The sequence below is a fragment of the Excalfactoria chinensis genome, chromosome 4 (assembly GCF_039878825.1).
Source record: "Excalfactoria chinensis isolate bCotChi1 chromosome 4, bCotChi1.hap2, whole genome shotgun sequence".
Lineage (NCBI taxonomy): Eukaryota > Metazoa > Chordata > Aves > Galliformes > Phasianidae > Excalfactoria > Excalfactoria chinensis.
This window is the reverse complement of record NC_092828.1, coordinates 27,305,129-27,323,728: the sequence shown is the minus strand read 5'-3', so window position 1 is coordinate 27,323,728 and position 18,600 is coordinate 27,305,129. Positions and strand designations below refer to the sequence as shown.

General features: G+C 37.8%; 2 protein-coding genes across 31 annotated transcripts in view; one reads left to right on the top strand and one right to left on the bottom strand.

The window, feature by feature from the left end:
* Window positions 1-758: 758 nt before the first annotated feature.
* LOC140252252 (general transcription factor IIE subunit 1-like) lies at window positions 759-9,338 on the top strand. Of its 6 annotated transcripts, none has more exons than XM_072336719.1 (7): window positions 811-859; window positions 1,526-1,632; window positions 4,267-4,728; window positions 5,975-6,176; window positions 6,729-6,955; window positions 7,331-7,516; window positions 9,146-9,338. In XM_072336719.1, exons 3-7 carry the CDS (start codon window positions 4,278-4,280, stop codon window positions 9,232-9,234), a joined length of 1,155 nt encoding a protein of 384 aa, XP_072192820.1. In that variant the 5' UTR covers window positions 811-859; window positions 1,526-1,632; window positions 4,267-4,277; the 3' UTR covers window positions 9,235-9,338. The 6 variants fall into 6 exon arrangements, with proteins under 6 accessions (XP_072192817.1, XP_072192820.1, XP_072192819.1 ...); XM_072336718.1 differs by lacking the exon at window positions 9,146-9,338 and adding an exon at window positions 8,433-8,700; XM_072336715.1 differs by lacking the exon at window positions 9,146-9,338 and having other exon boundaries at window positions 4,270-4,728; window positions 7,331-8,142.
* A 17-nt stretch (window positions 9,339-9,355) lies between these two features.
* Window positions 9,356-18,600, bottom strand: part of PCM1 (pericentriolar material 1) — a 39,206-nt gene continuing 29,961 nt past the window's right edge. For 21 of the 25 annotated variants that reach the window (XM_072336700.1, XM_072336690.1, XM_072336688.1 and 18 more), the window contains 8 exons: window positions 17,646-17,705; window positions 14,613-14,751; window positions 13,917-14,065; window positions 13,535-13,610; window positions 12,728-12,981; window positions 12,445-12,537; window positions 12,205-12,328; window positions 9,356-10,642 (listed from right to left, as the gene is read on the bottom strand). In XM_072336700.1, the coding sequence (XP_072192801.1) occupies window positions 10,617-10,642; window positions 12,205-12,328; window positions 12,445-12,537; window positions 12,728-12,981; window positions 13,535-13,610; window positions 13,917-14,065; window positions 14,613-14,751; window positions 17,646-17,705 (921 nt within the window). In that variant the 3' untranslated portion in view covers window positions 9,356-10,616. The remainder of the gene's footprint in view (window positions 10,643-12,204; window positions 12,329-12,444; window positions 12,538-12,727; window positions 12,982-13,534; window positions 13,611-13,916; window positions 14,066-14,612; window positions 14,752-17,645; window positions 17,706-18,600) is intronic. The other 4 variants (XM_072336695.1, XM_072336702.1, XM_072336705.1 and 1 more) reach the window with 1 other exon arrangement.

Here is an 18,600-nt window from a genome sequence, read left to right as displayed (position 1 = left end):
TATGGAACATCATAGCAGAGGACTGTGCTCAAGAACCAGCATATGAAAAGACATACACCTGCTCAGCTGCTCTGTGTAAGCACTTTAAGTTTAACACACAATACACAATAACACACATTGTGTACCACAAGGTTCCACCCTTCTCTGCACCGCACACATCCCTGATGGGCACAGATTGGAGATCAAATTGATGATTACAGTCCCAACAGTGTCTGGCAGCCTTATTTTACTGATTGTGTTAAATGTGGCGTTCTCACCCATAAAAGGAAATAGAAGTATCTATATAAAGTATCTATATAAGTATCTTCTTGAGAAAAATACAGTGAAAAAATGTTTCTTTCATTTCCTTTGAAAACAGAAGCCACCTAAAATAGACAAACATGCCAAAAACACAAAAGCTAAACACACATATTCTGTTTTGTTTTTCTGAATATTTTCAATTTCCTAGATTTGTGTTATGAAAGCTCCTAAACACAAGTTATGTAAATTACCCAGGCTACATTATGAGTTAATTATCATGTTACCTGTAGTTTTCTAAAGTCATGCTAATGAAAACACTAATAAGAGATTGCAGTCACTTAACATTTGGGTCCTGATCTGTTGTAGATATGCAGCATTGAGCAACCAGATTTGTAACTTTATTGTGATGCAACCTGTACCAGAGTGAATTCATTCAGTGCCTAATGAAATGTGATTTGGGGACTCTTGCTCCACCTGGGTGATAATTAGGGCTGATCACAGAAGGGTGTAGGAAAAGGCTGGGAAATACTTAAGCTCATTTTGCAGTCACTTTCAGCTCTTAGGAAATGAGTGATTCTTGTAAAGCAACAGCCCGAAGATTTCTGCATATACAAAGGAGGTAATGATAAAAGTTCTTAACTTAGTTGCAAATAATGTGGTTATATTAATTTTGACAAAAGGCTACTTTAATAAATCTTTCCTTTAGAGCTTTTTGAAGTCAAAGTCTAATGGAAAAGAAAACACATAGCTTGTCTGCTCAGGCAGTTTCAAGTTGAAGGTTAACTAAGCAAGTGGCTGTAGTTCAGCCTTGTACAACCTGCTGCGTGTGATGTCTGTGAACCTGAAATGCTGCTTTTGATAGCTGCTTATGAACACAGCAAGTAATTCTGCGTAGTATTCCCCAAACAAGGGATGATCTGAAAGGTAGTTCCTATTCTTATAGTAAAAACAAAGCAGAGTATTTTCTCTTCTGAAGTTATAATAGCTCCATGTAAATCATAAACAGAAGAGCTGTTCCAGCATCTAAAATAACAGCTGGGTCAAAAATAAATAAATAAATTAGAGCCCACCCTTATAGGAGTGCTTCAAAATCACCTAGAAGTAGAAATTAGGCCAGGATTTCAAGGGTATCTGTCAATATGTGCTACCAGCTGAAAAAAATTACTTCCCATACACCTGCCTCTTGATTGGACTGTGACTGCAGTTCAGCTCTAGAGCAGATTCCTGCTTAAAGCCTTTCTATCTGTGTGGCACAACTGCTTCCCTTTCTTCTCTCCTTGACAAGGGCCATCTCGGTTTCTTCTTAATGAAGATCTGCTGCCTGCGGACAACAGCTCTTAAGAAGCATCAGTTCCTCCTGAACCACAAGCCTCCAGGCTTGGCAATTGGAAGGTGGGGAGGTTTATCAATGGGGACTGGAGAACATCACCTCAGATGTAGCGAAGTGCTGGGGAGAATGTTGGGTTTGTGTTTTCCATGACTGCTTTTTCAGTGAAAATTCAGCCACTTTGGTAAAAAGAGCGCCATTGCCTTCTGTGTTTGACCAGAAGTTTGAATACCTAAATTTCAACCGCAAATTGATAGTACAATTGTGTGCTGATGGGTTTTTAATCAGTGTTTTTGCAGAATATCTTCACAATGTTTATATTACCAGTGATAGACAATGGATTTTGTTGTTTAAGTGCTGGGTTATTTTGGTTTGGCTGCTTTGGTGTTGAGAGTGTTGGAAACAGTGGGGTTTTTTTTTTCTCCTTTTTTGCTTCCTTGAGTAGATTTTGTGGTTGTAAGATGCTGGGCTTGAAGTGCTATTAACAACGAGGTGTTTGGAAACACTTCAGTGCAATTCAAATCTCTGTATTTTATTCGAGTACGTAATACAGGTCTGGGATAAGGAATCATAAGAATTCATAAGCCAGCAAACCCCAAGCTTACAGCTCAGGTCCGACATCTTCTCTACTGAGGTTATCTCCTTATTCTGTTCCTTTGGAAATTATTTTAATCCTGTATTTGACTTAAGGTCAGAAAAAAGCATTGTGAGACCTGCTTGTAATAGAAGTTAAGTGTCATGGTTCTGCCCCACGTTAGTCAAGGAATAGATATAAATGTGGTTTTGTGAACCTTTTAAAGCAGCACCACCTAATTGACATTTTTAAAACAAATAACCCACACAGAGTGTATCTTAGCCCTTTCTGAGATACTAACCCAGACTAATGGTACCGTATCCCAGTCAGGTGCTGAAGCTGCACTTCTGCTCTTTGTTGGGGCTGGTCCTTATTACAGAAATACCTGATGACCCCTTTCTGTAGGGAGCACAGTGAAGGTCCCAGTGCCTCCTGTCAGTTTTATTATTAGCCAGCAAGGACTAGGCTCAGTGCTCTCCAGAGCCTGAGGATGCTCAAAGTCATGCTCCTGATCTTTGAAAATGATGTTGGCCAAGGACACTGTCCCTCATTCCTGCTGAGTAAAAGCTGCTGCACAGAAAGAAATTCCAAATCTGAGGCCAGAAAAGGGGAGAAATAAATCATCAGCACAAGTTACCATATTCTTTGGTGGAAAAAATCTGTGGGTGGTTGTTGTTGTTGTTTTTTGTACTCCAGAAATCATTTTCTGCTGATGCCCATTGGGAGTTTTAACACCAGAGCTCAGATGTGGGAGTACATCCCATTGCCATGGGTCAAAAGCAGCAAATGGTCTGGTACAACAGCAGTCTGCAGCTTCTCAGCTACCCTTTACATGAAGACTATTTATTCTGCCTACACTTATCCTGACTTTTAAAGGAAAACAAGGAGGCCTTCTCAGCTCTAAGAGGCCAAATGAAAATTGCCAGCTGAGTGCAGCTGATTTGAGTGGCTTGATGACAGCTGCTGTACTCAGGCCTATGTATTTTCTCAGTGAAGCAGTTACTTGTGTTTTCCATCAAGGATAGGGGTGGAGATGGAATTACAGTCAAAGTAGTTGGCTAGAGGCTATCTCTGGCCCAGTGTATACACCTGCACACATGTACACAGATGGTGTTATGCTCTGGAGGGCATCTGGTCCAACCTCTCCTCATGCTTCAGTAAACCACAGAGCGAGGTCAGGTAGGCTGCTCAGGCCCTTTCCCTGTTGAAGTCCAGACATTAGTCCCCTCCCTGAACAGCCTAATGCAGAGCTCTCTGTTCTTCCTGTGGGAGATTTAGGTCAGGGCAGTGCCATTTTTTTCTGTGTTTCTAGCCTTAGACCATCAGGATTATACTTGATTTAATGATAAGACAGTGCTTTCCCTATGAGATGTAAATTTAATTATAGCTTTTGTTTTTAAGTGTGATTTCTGTTGAAGGATAACTGCAAGCTCTACGAAGCAATGCAGAGTCACCTGGGATTGAGCAAGGTGCCCCTCAGCACTGGATGTCAGTGCAAGTGCTGGCAACTTACTACATGCCATAATGTGCTGTCCCACCCCCACCCACCTTCTGATGCACTGGATCAAGTAGGCTCAGTCCTAACACTGTGCTGAGTGAGGGCAGTGCCAGGCAAGATGGAACATCCTTTTATAGGCCTTTGCTTGACCCTCACAACCAGCAAGGGAAAAAACAAACAAACAGACAAAAGCCATAAATAGCATGCTAAGAGGTACTCGAATACCCGTTGTAGTTTTGTCACAAAGGGAGACAGAACCACATCTATTTCATGTCATTATGATTTAAACTACTGAGTTCCCACTTGGCTCGTGTTCTGAGCTGTAATATTCATGGCTGGCTATGAGTGAAAGTGGGTACTTCTGGCAGGCCTAGACATGAAGACAGTGTCTGCTGTAACCTATCTTCCTAGATGTCCTCTTGTGTAAAAACCCACAGAAGCTGTGAATGCTTCAGTTGTAATCACTGTACCTAAATACCTAATCTTTGTCTATTGATACCACCCCATCTATAGGCACAGATTAAGGATTGTATATTATTTTATTCAGTGAAGACTCACAGAAGAGCAAATGACAGTGATAAAAAAGGCCTACTATAACTTGTTGTGCAATACTTCTTTCTCTGACAGCAGTTCAACTCATGATGGAAGAGCAAAATGTTACCACAGAAGTCCCAGCAGCCCTAAAGCGCCTGGCCAAATACATAGTGAGGGGTTTCTACGGAGTAGAGTACTCCCTGGCTGTGGATGTACTGACACGCTACCCCTGTGTGAAAGAGGATGACTTGTTACAGCTGCTCAAGTACGAACGCAAGCAGCTGCGCACTGTTCTCAACACACTCAAGGCAGACAAGTTTGTGAAGCTGCGCATGCGAGTTGAAACAGGGCCTAATGGGAAGAGCACAAGGCACAACTACTATTACATCAATTATAAGGTGCTGGTGGATGTGATAAAATACAAACTGGACCATATACGGCGGAAGATAGAAGCAGATGAGCGGGATTCAACTACCAGGTCCTCTTTTAAATGTCCATCTTGTTCTAGCACATACACAGACCTGGAGGTCAATCAACTCTTTGATGTATTTACAGGTGTGTTTAATTTCTTACTTGATTTTTATCTTGAAGAATAATTGTGATAACGGTAAATTTGCTCTTGTGGGAGCTTTGCAAGGAAAGTATATTTTTTAGGGTTTACTTCTTGTTTGGTGATGGGACAAGAGCCCAGGACAGGAGAAAAAGCTGGGAAATGAGGGTAGAAGGAAAAGCTATTCTTGTAGAATAGGCCAAACAAGAGGGATAATAATCCTGAGTGTAAGAGCCAGAGTTGGGAATCAGGTATAGGCTTAAACTTGCTAGGAAGAAGACACTACCTGGGTTAAGCCTACTCATTTGTCTTTAGTCCTGTTTTCTCATATGAAAATGAATACATATTTATGTTACTCTGTCCCAAATTTAAGTTAATCTTTGTGTCTTCTGTCTTCCTGATGGAAGAGCTGGACAAGATGGATAAAGCGCTTTGTAATCACCTACTGTAATAACCACAACAAAGACCCTCAGTGAAGGAGAGGTGTTCTGCCACTCCTGTACCAGAAACAGAGACGTCCAGGCTCCAAATATCCATAGCAGAAGTGGCATCAGAGTCCAGGCGTTTCTCTTTAAAATCAAAATAGCTAGAGAGCACTTGTTCAAAATGATTTAAAATGGAATTGTATTGCAACATGCGACTCTAAATGCAGCTATGATGCTTAATATCTGGGTTGTGGCACCTTGAAAGGATGCCAAAGCCAGTGAGAATGATCGATGCTTTATAGTGACTAACTTGAAACTTCAAAGGTGAGGTTAGCATGCCATCCCTTGGGAAATCATCACCTTGTTCTCAACCTAGGGACTGTGATGTGCTATTGAAATGCAAACATGAAGGCTGGTGATTATTTCATTTAGACACAAATGTTTTTTAACTGTGAAACTTTGAACTAAAACCAGCAGATGCTCTTTATGCTTGCAAAGTCTTTTCATATGTTTGTGAACTTAGAAACTAAGATCAGAAAAGAAGGAAAAAAGCCCACCTTTGTATCTAATGCTACTCCATGTCTAATCAACCTAAGATTTTCCCCCCAGTACGGGTACTTCTGTTTTGCACAACTAGCATGAGAATAGTCTTTCTCCACCCCCCCAAAAAGCAAGCTTAGAACTTGAATTCCTTTGGATGAGATGAACAAATGCAGAAACTCTAGCAAAGTTGAGAGTGTTGCAGGTAGGATTTCTCAACCAGTTACTGCTTATCTTTTGCATTCTATGAACATAAAATTTCTTTCCAATTTTGACAATGTTGCAGAGACTTTCCGCTGTACTTACTGCAGTACTGAAGTAGAGGAAGATGCCTCAGCACTGCCTAAGCAAGATGCTCGAACCTTGCTAGCAAAATTCAATGAGCAGATGGAACCTATCTTTGTGCTACTGCGTGAGACGGAAGATACTGTTCTGCCATATGACTTGTTGGAACCTCAGCCAACAGCAATCCCAGGCATATCGGAAAGGTATAAATATAACTCTCCCATATCATAATAATACAAGACTCTCCAACAACTTTCCAGTTGCACCATCTTTGACATACTTAATCTAGAGGCTGCTTTATTTTGCCTCTGTCACTACTGTCTACTGTACGTGATGGAAAACTCTTTTAACGAAGAAGGTGTATTATCTATGACATCTTAAATTGTTATAAATTTACAGCTTTATTTTTGTTACTTTATTTAAGGAATTATTTTCTAGAGTCCTCCTTTGGTGACTGTAGTTCACAGCTTTTCCTGTGATAATGTTACTCTATGAGTATGTTTTATCTGAAAATGCATTGCTGAAGAAATTATGCAAAATAAATAAATCAGTGGTTCAGGATCACTCACTTGCCTCTGTTATGAGGTAAGGGGGAATGAATATTAATTAAAACTAGAGAGAACCTGTTAAAGCTAGGCAGCTAATAAGCTTGTTTCTTCTTATTATTATTATTATTTTCTATTTGGTTGGTTTGAATGGGAAGTGGGGGTCTTGCTTGTATTTCATCTATCCAGAACTGATAACTTTTCATTCAGCCTTGACCAGGAGGTATGTTCAAGCATGCTGGAACCTTGCAGTAGACCTGAAAAATGGGCCACCAGAAATTCCTCTTCTGGCAGTCTGTATAGTCAGCACTTAATTATTGATGTCCAAGATTCTGAGCACAAGAAGAAAAAGAAAGAAAAAGCAACTAAAGAGCAACCTATCTGGATGTCAGAGAGCACTGTGGAAGGAGCAACAACAGCCATCATCAATAATGCTGGTAAGTTTTGAGAACTGACAACTCAGCAGTTTTACTGCAACTAAATGTAGCTTTCCTATTGAAAATGATGTGATATTGGTTCATAATATACAATAACCCTCCAATTCTGGTCTAGTGACTGTCAAAACCAAGTTTCTGAAAATTATTCTTTAAACGTGTTTAGATAATAACCCTAAAGCCAGAAGTTAAGCACTACGTCCTGAAATGTTCTGGCTCTAACCAAGCGGTAACACTGGTACTGACTTATAAAGCAGAAAGTTCTTCAAAATGCCTGCATTTCAGATAATGCTAAACAAAATAGGAAAAAATATTTCACTTTTATATAGCATCTGTGATAACTAAAACTATTAATAGCTCTAATGTACTGTGTATTAGGAACAAATGCTTCTGAAGAAGCAGAAGAAACTGTAAAAGAAACTGTCACTGAGAATGAAATCATCAAGACTCTTCTCATCCATGAATCCATGAAGTCATTGTCCAGCACAGACTATGCTCCTGATGTCAAAAGCAGATTACCTCAATCAGGCAGTGACATGGAGTCAGAAAATACCAAGCACTCAGGTACAGTAATAACAAAATTAGCAGGCAGCAAGCTTGAACAAGAGGAAGAGCAAGAAGCACTAGATCCTATTTTAATGGTAGCTGGTCAGCCTTACTCATATGGTGAAATTAGTGAAAATCCAGAGCTTGTGTCTCTTATGACAAATGAAGAGAGAGAAGCTTATATAAAAGTAGGACAAGAAATGTTCCAGTCTGTGTTTGAGTAAAAACTATTGCACTGATTTATACACGCTTGTATGGAATGTGTGAAGTTTTCTTTTGGATTAAGACAAAGTTAGCTTGATCATTTAACTTACGATCTTACATCTACCATTGATGAGTTATGTTTTGTTTGAATGCCTTCTGTTAGCAAGATCGTAAACTAAATATTACCTGTAGGAGGTAACTACAGTTCAAAACACTAGCATTGCAGCAAAAGGAGCCCAAAGTTACTATACTGTTTTCTGTTGTTCTAATGCTTAGATTTTTGTGAATGCTGTAACCAGTAATTCTGGAGCATAAATAATTTCAAAGTGCAACTGAATATTGGGATCTGATTAAAATGAAGTTTCAAAATCAAACCTTCCTCCTGGAATTTGCATAAGTGAGTCAAATCCCAACAGGGCTTGGTTTCACTCTGTATCAGTATGTTCTATATATTGGCTTGCAGGTCATTCTCTGTGCAGAGCAATTTCCCTCAATGCAAAGAGCTGCTACTAAATTTTGTTAGTGAAAGAAGAAAATCAGTTCTGCTATTTTCATCTCAAAAATAGCAAAATGGAAACAAACAAACAAACAAGACCCTAAACTAAAAATGCTTTTTGCTTATTGTTCCCATACAACCATTCCTAAAGGGATGAACAGCACAATGAAATTCAGAATCACAGACAGTTTCAAAAAATGTCTGTTCCATTTCATTGTTATTTCCTTACAGAAGGCTGTAACAGCAGGCGTGAACTGCAAGACCGCCATTTTGCCACCCCAACAGTTGCCTTCCACACCTTTTTTTCCTCAAGATACCTACAGTGGGCAGTGTACTGTAATATTCATTTTGGTCCAGCCTGCTATGCAAGCAGTTTATCAAGAAGAAATTTCCATTCATACTCTTCTGCACACATTTGAAGTGAGATTCTTTCTAATACTACTGGAAAGAAAGACATTGTACTTCAAATTAAGGTTCTGTAACCAAGGTTTCCTTCAGCAATTACAACTCACAGAACAGACACCATAATTCAACTGACTTCTGCAAAGCTATATGCAAGAAGTCATTCTCACATCTCTAATCAGTATACAAGAAAGAATTTTTCACTAATGATTTGTCTCAAGTTGGCCTATTATTTCTTATGGTTGGTTATCATTGTATTACCCCCTTGTCTCAGTAAGAGTTCATAATCTTCATAGAATCCAATCACAGTTTTTGCTCAAAATTTCATCACCAAAGGTAGTGCAAATCCATCAAAATGTATTATTCATATGTAGCATTATTGAATGCTCACTCTGGAATGGTTTGTATTCATGATGTTTCCTGAGCTTAACATTCAATGTGTAAATGATATTTTGCCTTAAATAAGGTTACATCCTCTTTTAGGTTTACCAATTCTGGCATTCATTTAGTGATCACAAGCTTTCATTTTGTTTCATCTTCACCAGCTTGCAAGTGTCGCAGTGTACTTCGCTTGTCCTCTACATGCAGCATCACAGTGACTTTGAAGCCTGCACTGCAACTAAATAGTCTTTAAACCTTTTCATATATATAATTTTGCTTTTACAATCACCACTTGTCTCTGATCTGTCATTTCAAAATCCATTCTTAAAAGCTGAGGCTCAAAATAAAAAAAATAATAAAAAGGGAAATCACAGTAGAATCACACTCATTTTATTCAAACTTCATGCTACTTTGGGTATATTTAACCTTCACTATTACTAAAATGTCTTCCATACTGTATAGCCATACTGTAATACTAACCAAGAAGGAAGCAAATTCTGAACTTGAGGTAATCATTACATACTTGACTGCCTTGAAAACAGCCCTGCCCTAACAAATGGTGAACAGGGTTTCTATATATTGCAGTAAATATATTAGATAAACTATTTCTAGCTCAACTTTATGACTTCCTGTTAATAGGAATTCTGATATAAGTAGGAATAGGAAAGAGCAAATACAATTTTTATTCTGATTTAGTTTTCAATTTACTTTGCTATATCCCTAATTCTGCCTTTGCCATGAGATTTTATTAGGTGCCACCTAGAACTTTTTTTTTTTTTTAATACACAGTAACTTTAATAGAAATTTTCTGTATGTCTTCCTTTTGACATCCAAAACCATTCAAAAAGTTAAATACTTAGGGAAAAAATTCTACAAGTATTCACTTACAGCAATTTTAAGTGTTACACATGAAAGGATATTAAAATTTTCAGCCAAGTTTATCCTGTTTCATATTGAAAAGTACAGAACTGGAAATAATAATAGTAAGAAAAAGATGTTTACTGCAATTAACAACAAAACGGGGTATCTGCTTTGCCTCAGACAAATATGCTGACCAGAATTAATTCCAAAGGCTAGAGTAATTAAACTAGAGTAATAATTACAGGCCTGCTATACTTAGGCTGTAAGGGCAAGGAGGAGATACAGACTGTCTACAAGTTATGCTTGTAGAAGACTGAGAGACAAGAGTTTCTTTTCCCAGGGAAAATTAACAGCATTTCTCTGAACAGAACCAGCAAACTGTAAACACACCAACACTTGAGTCAGTTAGCTTCCAAAAACCTCCTCATATCATTTTATAAGCCTGAGGAAATTTTTCCAAAAGACAAATTTACAGACAAGTTCAAACTTTATTTAAAACTACAACTTTGAACAAGTTTTTAAAATTACTAAACAAGTCACATTAAAAAAGATTAAGACAGAAAAAGAACAGTGCAGCAAAACTGAATAAAAGAAAATTCAGTTCCAGCTGTTCAAGCTGCCACAGGCAGAAGTTAGCCTACCTATTCTAAGAGGCAGTGTGTCAAAAACTATTTTACATTTTCATACACTTCCAGAATTTGTGAAATTAGTGCTGATTTTCCATATGCATTTGTATACAGAGAGTTTACATATGCAGGCATCTTCAGGTTATTCTCACGCACTTTGAGCTCCAAAAGTTTCTGTAAAATAAAGATTATTTTGTCATTATTGTCTAGCAGTTAACAATGCATCAGACAGAACCCTAACCGCAGTTCAACTCAATAAAGAATGTGATGAATAATGGATACTTACAAGAAATATTTGATCCTTGCCTCTTCTTCACGAGTACTTTAAATCATGGCCTACTTTAAAAAAAAGCTACAGATATATCCCACTTTCACCGATAAACACTGTCTCAGTTGCTAGCTACAGATTTTCTGTAGCATGGTGTTCTTATTCAGACTGTCTCTACATCAGGCTTCCTCATTCACATTCACCAGACTGAAACAGTGGACTTCTGCTAGCACAGTCATGACAAGCAAATGGTGATGGGCAGTTTATGAAATGGAAGATGCGTCTTTACACTATTCTGGAAGATATTATGCTGTCACTACAACTGCAGTAGATAAATGCTTTTGTCAGCTTATGCTATTTGAGGAATTGGGATTATCTTGAAGGCCTTGGCTTCTCTGATGTGGATAAGCCTGCATTGGACTGTGGTACCTGTGTCAGATGCGCAATCAAGATAGACAACCCAAGAAGAACCAGACAGTATATATATGTATATACATGTATACTATATATACATAGAAACACTCCACAAAAATAAGTGCATGTTTTTCCCTTTTTGTGTTTTCCTTCTGCTTGCAATGAACACAGAGAATCTGCACCCCAACTCTCTACTCCTGCTACTGACCAGACTCACAGAACATTTGGACATTGCGGTGGTAACTATCTCTGCATTCCTATAACAAACCCTTGCTTTTATTTTCTGATATTTTTATTACTGTTTTCTTTACCCTACGTTCCATCCCCAGGTCTAGATAACCAAAGCTTTTATAATAATAAACTGGCTGGGCAAATATTTGACTCTTTTCTGAGACATACATCAGGTATCCATATATCAGAATTCATCTCACCTCTGAGTATTGGAATAATACCATAACCCTTCACAATGTCATATCATATTAAAATAAAAATAAATTGACTTGTATTACCATAAAGTTTTTTAGCTGCAAAAGTAGTTTCATGAAAATGATAGTGAAAATATTTACTGTCATCATACACATTAAAAGTTCTTCTAACTTGCAGTATTTCTTATAACAAATCATTTTATTTTACCTAAGGAGATATTCTGCTATTCTGTAAACTCTGTAGAACTTTTGTATTACAAAAAGCACTGAACAATCTGTCAACAAATTATACTGAGCATTACTGAATTAGATACTAGCAATTAAAATTTAAAACATTAAAGCCAAGCTTATAACAAGACATGTAAATGTTGATTTGTAAGTTTTAAAACGTTTAAGTTACACTATGCATTTTAAATGTTAACTTTTTATGATGTTTAGTCAAAGAAACTAACAGGAATGTATGTAAGGGACAATGGAGGCAAAATCTGTTCATACCTATAGATTATTTTCTAATGTGTACTGACAAAAAAAAAAGGATACTCTATCAGCATCACAGTCAGTGATACCAAGATATGTAAACACTAAGGGTGTTCAGAATGTCTTCCCAACATGTGGAGATGATTCCTTACCTGGTTCTTTCAGATTCTGGCCATCTCCTACTAATTCTCGATCTTGCTCCCCACTTCCATCCAATAATTCATCTGATAAGTTGTTGGTTTGGGCCTCTGATGCTATTTTCTTCAGTAGATCTGCCTTTATAACAGGTAAAACAAAACTCAGTTCTGACTAATTCTTTTTGCTGTCCTGATAAGCAAGGTATTTACATTACACACTTCTAAACCATAGCCCAACAAAACTCAGCAAAATACCTCTGAATAGACTGCAAGTTTAAGGGGCAAGTCTTCAACTTTCACAAAGTCATCCTCATCAGATTTTTGACTTACATTTCCAGAGCCAGCTTCCTGTTAATAAAAATAGTGATATTTAGTGACACTGTTTTATTTTTACTCAAAATAAAGATTTTTTAACATTTTAAGTAGTGCATCAAACAGAAACACACACATTAAATTTGTAGATGAAAAATGTACAGGACTGCAAGCCACAAATAATACTGAAATATGAAAAAAAAAGTTCTTTTAGAAATATACTCACATATTCATTCACTAACACAGGGGACTCTGTGTCAGGACTGCCGGCCATGGAGCTTTCTGAACTTCCAGCAGATGACTTGTTTACTACACATGCTGCATCTAGCATTTGTGTTTCATTTCCTGGTAAAGATGAGCTTGATTCTTCTGTTTTCACACTGGATGTTATAAACGATTCTGGGGTATTCTCTGTTAAAGGTGATGTGTTCTCCATCACATTGAGGTAATGAGGTAAAACTGTAGCTGCATCTTGTTCACCTAAAGACACATTTAAGTTTAAATGTGAAATGAAAGCAAACCATACCAGTATTTTCAACAGCAAGACAGAGGGAAAGGAGGTGGTAACAACAGTTAGAAGCAACATCCATACAACCTGGTGGTACTCATCTTGACAGAAGATGATTTTTCAGTTCTTAATCAGCTACAACTCAGTATAAATCTTTAAACTATAAAATTATTTCAACTGCAAGTAAATGGTAGAATTAGGGAAAAAACTAGCACCAGACAAATCCAAACATGAAAACACCACAATAGACAAATTACTCAGCTACAATTGTGTGTCAATGGCTGCAACAATTATCTGAAATTCATGCTGGTGTCAAACATCAAATGTAACACACCTATGTACTAAAGATTACTTCAGGCCTCCTCTTCAGAAGGTTTACCCAACCCAACAGTCTAGTAAATTCATGCAAGTTTCATCAACTTCCCCTTAGTTCCATATATCACAGACACTGCCTGAGATAATTCTCAGAGTATGCAAATTCCTATAGAAGCGTTAATTTCTTAATTTGCTTTTTACTCATCTTACCTTTTCCATTATCAGACTGTTGTTCAGATGACAAAATATCACTGCCTTTTGTCTTACTCAGTCCTTGGCTTGAAGTCTATTGGGGAAGGTGAAAATGATTTAGAATGAATTCTACTGATCAGTTATCACAGCTAATTGTCTAGTTCACTCTTCTTTGCTAGAACACCTGTTCCGTGTTTTTGTGTTTACTAGTATGAAATACATGCACATATTTCACAGAATTCACATGCAAATATATGCTACAAGTATTTACATATGAAATACATCCATATGGAATACTAATACGAAAACAGTGCAACAAGAAAAAAATTATATAAAGATATTTTTCTGAAAAGTTATGCAATGGATTCGGTTTCTTCTGCACTTACAACTCTAGCAATACCTGTTCATTTTCAGTTGCTGTTTCACTGCTCGCTTGTAATGATGTCTGCACATCAACAGGTCCTTCCTCAAATTCTATTTCTTCATCTTCATTTTCATCTTCTCCACTGCCATAATTAGTGAGAGCTTGGGTTTCTGCTTTTGATAAACCTAAAGGTAAATCAACATAAAACCATCTTCATACTGTAATTACATATTGATCTAACTCACTCAACTTTCTCAATAAGAACTCTCACTGATGCATCTGACAGAGTAAGATGGCTGCAAATCCAAATCCATTTTGAAATAAGAACTCAAAATCTCAAAGTATTCTTTGAAATTATGGCAGTGATTCCAGATCCACATGGTCTACATAAGCCATGTTACCAAAAAATCACTCACTACTGTGTTAGTGTGAAATATCTCAGCTATTAACCAAATTATTGTGAAGAATGGAAATATAAGTGAAACCAAACCATGAGCTGTTGTCCTCAGATCTACTAATTTCAAACAGCAAAAGCTTCTCTAATTGAAACATCTAACTCTTAACAAGGTATTAGTAAATACAGTAACAGAAAACTTCTATTGGAAGAGATCTGTCTAGAAAAGTTGTGAAAGAAGCTGTTACTAAGAAGCACTTAATAAAAATTCTGTTGTAAAATCAGTTGGTTAGAACTGTGGTAAAAGCACTGAATAATGAGCCACAGAAAACACTTACTTATTGCCACTGGGCCACTTTCACTTTCTTCATCTTCCTCCTGGTCAGAAGCATCAGACTTGATACTTTCAGGAACTTCATTACCATCATACGTTTCTAAGCCCTGTACTGGTTTGACAGTTTCAGTCTCATCCTTGTCCTAAGAAAACAAGGAATAATGTGCAATTTCATGTTTGTTTATCTAAAGATCAAGTTATGGTTCCTGCCCTAAGGAGCCACCTCTTTCCCCTCAAAAACAAATCTACCAACTAAAAGCTAATGTTCAAGGACAGATACCCATGAAGCAAGTATCCCAAAGCTACTTCAGAAACAGCATCAGATCCTATTATGACAGACCACACACTTAATAGCCATAAGACTAGCCAGCAGGAGCACAGAGGAAATCATCCCTCTGTACTCAGCTCTGGTGAGGCTGCATCTCAAGTATAGCGTTCAGTTTTGGGCTCCTCACTGCAAGAAAGACATCAAAGCCCTGGAAGGCATCCAGAGAAAGGCAACAAAACTTGTGAGGGGTCTGGAGCACAAGTCTTATGAGGAACAGATCAGGGAGCTGGGAGAAGAGGATGCTCAGGGGAGACCTCATTGCACTTTACAACTTCCTGAAGGGAGGCTGTGATGAGGAGGGGCTTGGCCTCTTCTCCCAGGCAACAAACAGAACCCAAGGAAATGGCTGCAAGTTGTATCAGATGAGGTTTAGACTGGACATAAAAAGGAACTTTTTCTCTCAGAGAGTGGTCAGGCACTGAAATGGCTGCCCAGGGAGGCAGTGAAGTTGCCGTCCCTGGCAGTGTTCAAGAGGCATCTGGATAGGGAGCTAGGAGATATGGTTTAGGGGTTTTCTGTAGGCATGGTAAAGGGAGGACGGTTGGACTAGATGATCTTGTAGGTGCTTTCCAACCTTGTGATTCTAAGATTCATAAGAGCTGCAACTGAATTATCAGAAAAGGCTCATATCAATTAACTAGTGATAGAACTAGAGGGAATGGTTTCAAGCTGCACCAGCGGAGGTTCAGGCTGGACATTAGGAAATATTACTTCTCGGAAAGGGTAGTCAGGCATTGGAATGCACTGCCCAGGGAGGTGGTGGAGTCACCGACCATGGGAGTGTTCAAGAAACGTTTGGATGTTGTGTTGAGGGATATGATTTAGCTGGGAAGTATTGGTAATGGTTGGACTAGATGATCTTCTAGGTCTTTTCCAACCTTGATAATTCTGTGATTCTGTAACTAGTCTTAAACATTTTTCTTTCAGGCAGTAAAAGGAGGAAGTAAGAAACACTGGCAATGCTACCTTCTAGTGATTTTCCTCCACTACTGAAGGGACTCTAGTAGGTATTACGAATATTCCTAACTGCTTGTCTTCATTTATTTGACAGCTACTCAGCAGTTCCTCTGCTGAATGATTATTTAAATACCTCGAGTTAGAAAATTCTATACAAATCCCAAGTAGAGCTTGGAGTTTTGCTCCAAATCTTGCAGAAATCTTTTACACAGAAGCAAGCAAAACAATGACACACAGATTTCCAGTTTTACAACGTAGTATCACAGAATCTCCAAGTTCTAGAAGAAAGCACTCACCCTATGCCCATAAAAGTCGACATATGCACCTATATTCAGTCTGGAGAAGAGGAAGCTTAAAGGAGAACATACTGTTCTCTACAACTACCTAAAGCGAGGTTGAAGTGAGGTGGGGATCAGCCTCTTCTCCCACATAATTAGTGATAGGACTAGGGGGAATGGCCTCAAGTTGTGCCAGGAGAGATTCAGGCTGAACGTTAGGAAAAATCTTGTCTGAAAGAGTGGTCAGGCACTGGAATGGGCTGCCCAGGGAGGTGGTGGAGTCACCAACCCCAGAGGTGCTCAAGAAATGCTTAGATGTTGTACTGACGGACATGGTTTAGTGGGAAATATTGGTGATAGGTGGACGTATAGACTGGATGACATTGGAGGTATTTTCTACTCTTGGGTGTTTCTGTAATTCTGTGCCCATACAGGAAAGCTTTCAACACTACTTCATATATCACCTACATCTTATCTTGGTTGGATAAAAAAATTTGAAACACTACACCTCTCCTCACACACAATGACTCTAAGTCATTTTTGAAACAAAGGGAAAAAGGAATTATTTTAGCTTCTAACATTTGTTAACTTGGAGAACATACAGGTCAACTCGGTACCTCAACTACTCTGTGCCCTAAGGTGGAATATCTGCTTCCTCCTTGAGAAGAAAATATTACTTGCAAGATTAAAAGAAGAAAATGCTTTTTGCTAAAAATAGTTAAGCACCATCTCTATTCACTGTCCTTGATACTTAAAGAGTTAAGGAACAGCTAAATTCTCAATGCTTTGAGTTGAGAATAGGGGGAACAGCACCCAATTAAATCCAATTAAAAAGAAACAAAAAAACTTTCATAGTTGTTTCATAATATTAAAAAAAAAATACTAATAAAGAAAGCTGCTAGCCTAAAGCTAATAAGAAAATAACACTTATATCACTTATTTTGTAGCATTCAATATTAACTTTGCTCTCTTTAGACTTTCAAACTAATACTTCTAAAGTAAAACTCATTCTACACAAAAGTTCACCAATTAGCAGTATTTAAGATGCCTTTCTGTCTTTAATGATCTCAACGCACTGGTTGAAAGATAAAAAGATACTATTTTATAAGAAATGCATCAGTGTTTACACTGCCAATAGCTCTGAAGTACAAACAGGAATAAAAACAACAACTAAAGAGACAATAGTTATGTACTATTACCAAGGCATACAACAGAGTAACTGCTGAAGGCAGACTTTTTTTTGTAGTCATTTTCCAGACTGGAAACTCACAATTAAAAAAATAAAGGACGTTCATCTACTTCAATGAAGTAAACTACTGAAAATAACAGAGAAGATTAAAAAACAATATGTTTTATAAATTCACAAACATAAGAAACTAATTGCTTATAGCTACTGGATTTGTATGATAGAAAACAGTAAGTGATCTGTGAAATTATCTGAGGAATAAAACACAGTTGAGAAGCATAAACATACTTTGTCCTCATCGATATCTTCAGTAGATGAACAAACATCCACCTGGACACCTTTTTTTGCCTAGAAGAAACACAAACTGTCTTCAATTCTAGACTGAAGTAACTTAGAAAAATACTGAACCAAACTAAAGCTTCCTGGAAGGCTGCCACAAATGCCAGTCTTACCAAGAACTCCTATGTCAAAACAGTGGAAAGCTACAAGGAATTCTATACTATGAGATGTTTACATAGATATCTTCACAATTTAAAAGTCACAAAACATTATAAGCATGCTTGGCCTGTAAGAATGCTTACACGGGCTGTTTCTCCAGTCTGTGGTTAAATCATAATTAAGCTATGGAATTAAATATACCAGGTCTGATCAAGACAGCCAGCTATACTTTTAAGCATTGAATCTAAAACCAGTTATTTTGTAGGACTCAATGCAGCCACAAAATAGAGCAAAAACAGATGTCAGGATCCTGGATCTGAAAACCCTGAAAAACTACACAGAGATATTCATGTGGATCTTTACAAAACAGCCAGGACCTTCCAATTCTGGCTCATCTCTGGCTCCATTGAATCTGAACTAACACTTCAGTAGCAACATAAGCACTGATCATAATCCAAGTTCTGAAGAATAGAAGAAATGCCGGATCTGAGTTGCCTACATGCATTCTTATGGCATGGGGTAAAACAAACCTTCACGTAACAAAAAAATAATCCACATAACAGTGGAAATCACACCCAAATCTCTCTGGATTCAGAGCATCTCTTATACACTGTTCTGTTCCCTAAAGAAGACAATCTCCCACTAGGTACAGTACTAGTACATCTAAAATTGAGGTATACTTAAGTTTAGCTGATGCTATGCTTTAAACTACTTGCACGACTTCATAGTTCACAACAGATTCACATTATCTTCTGTTGACTTGAGTAATTTTTGTGTTTCTCAGTCATCTAAAAGTGACAATACA

What these genes read in the sequence shown, in the direction of transcription:
- LOC140252252 (XM_072336717.1), top strand. Translation starts at nt 4,278, where the DNA reads ATGATGGAAGAGCAAAATGTTACCACAGAAGTCCCAGCAGCCCTAAAG. An exon ending in ACTCTTTGATGTATTTACAG is followed by an intron (nt 4,729 to 5,974) that starts GTGTGTTTAATT and finishes ACAATGTTGCAG; the next exon opens with AGACTTTCCGCTGTACTTAC. An exon ending in AGCCATCATCAATAATGCTG is followed by an intron (nt 6,956 to 7,330) that starts GTAAGTTTTGAG and finishes ACTGTGTATTAG; the next exon opens with GAACAAATGCTTCTGAAGAA.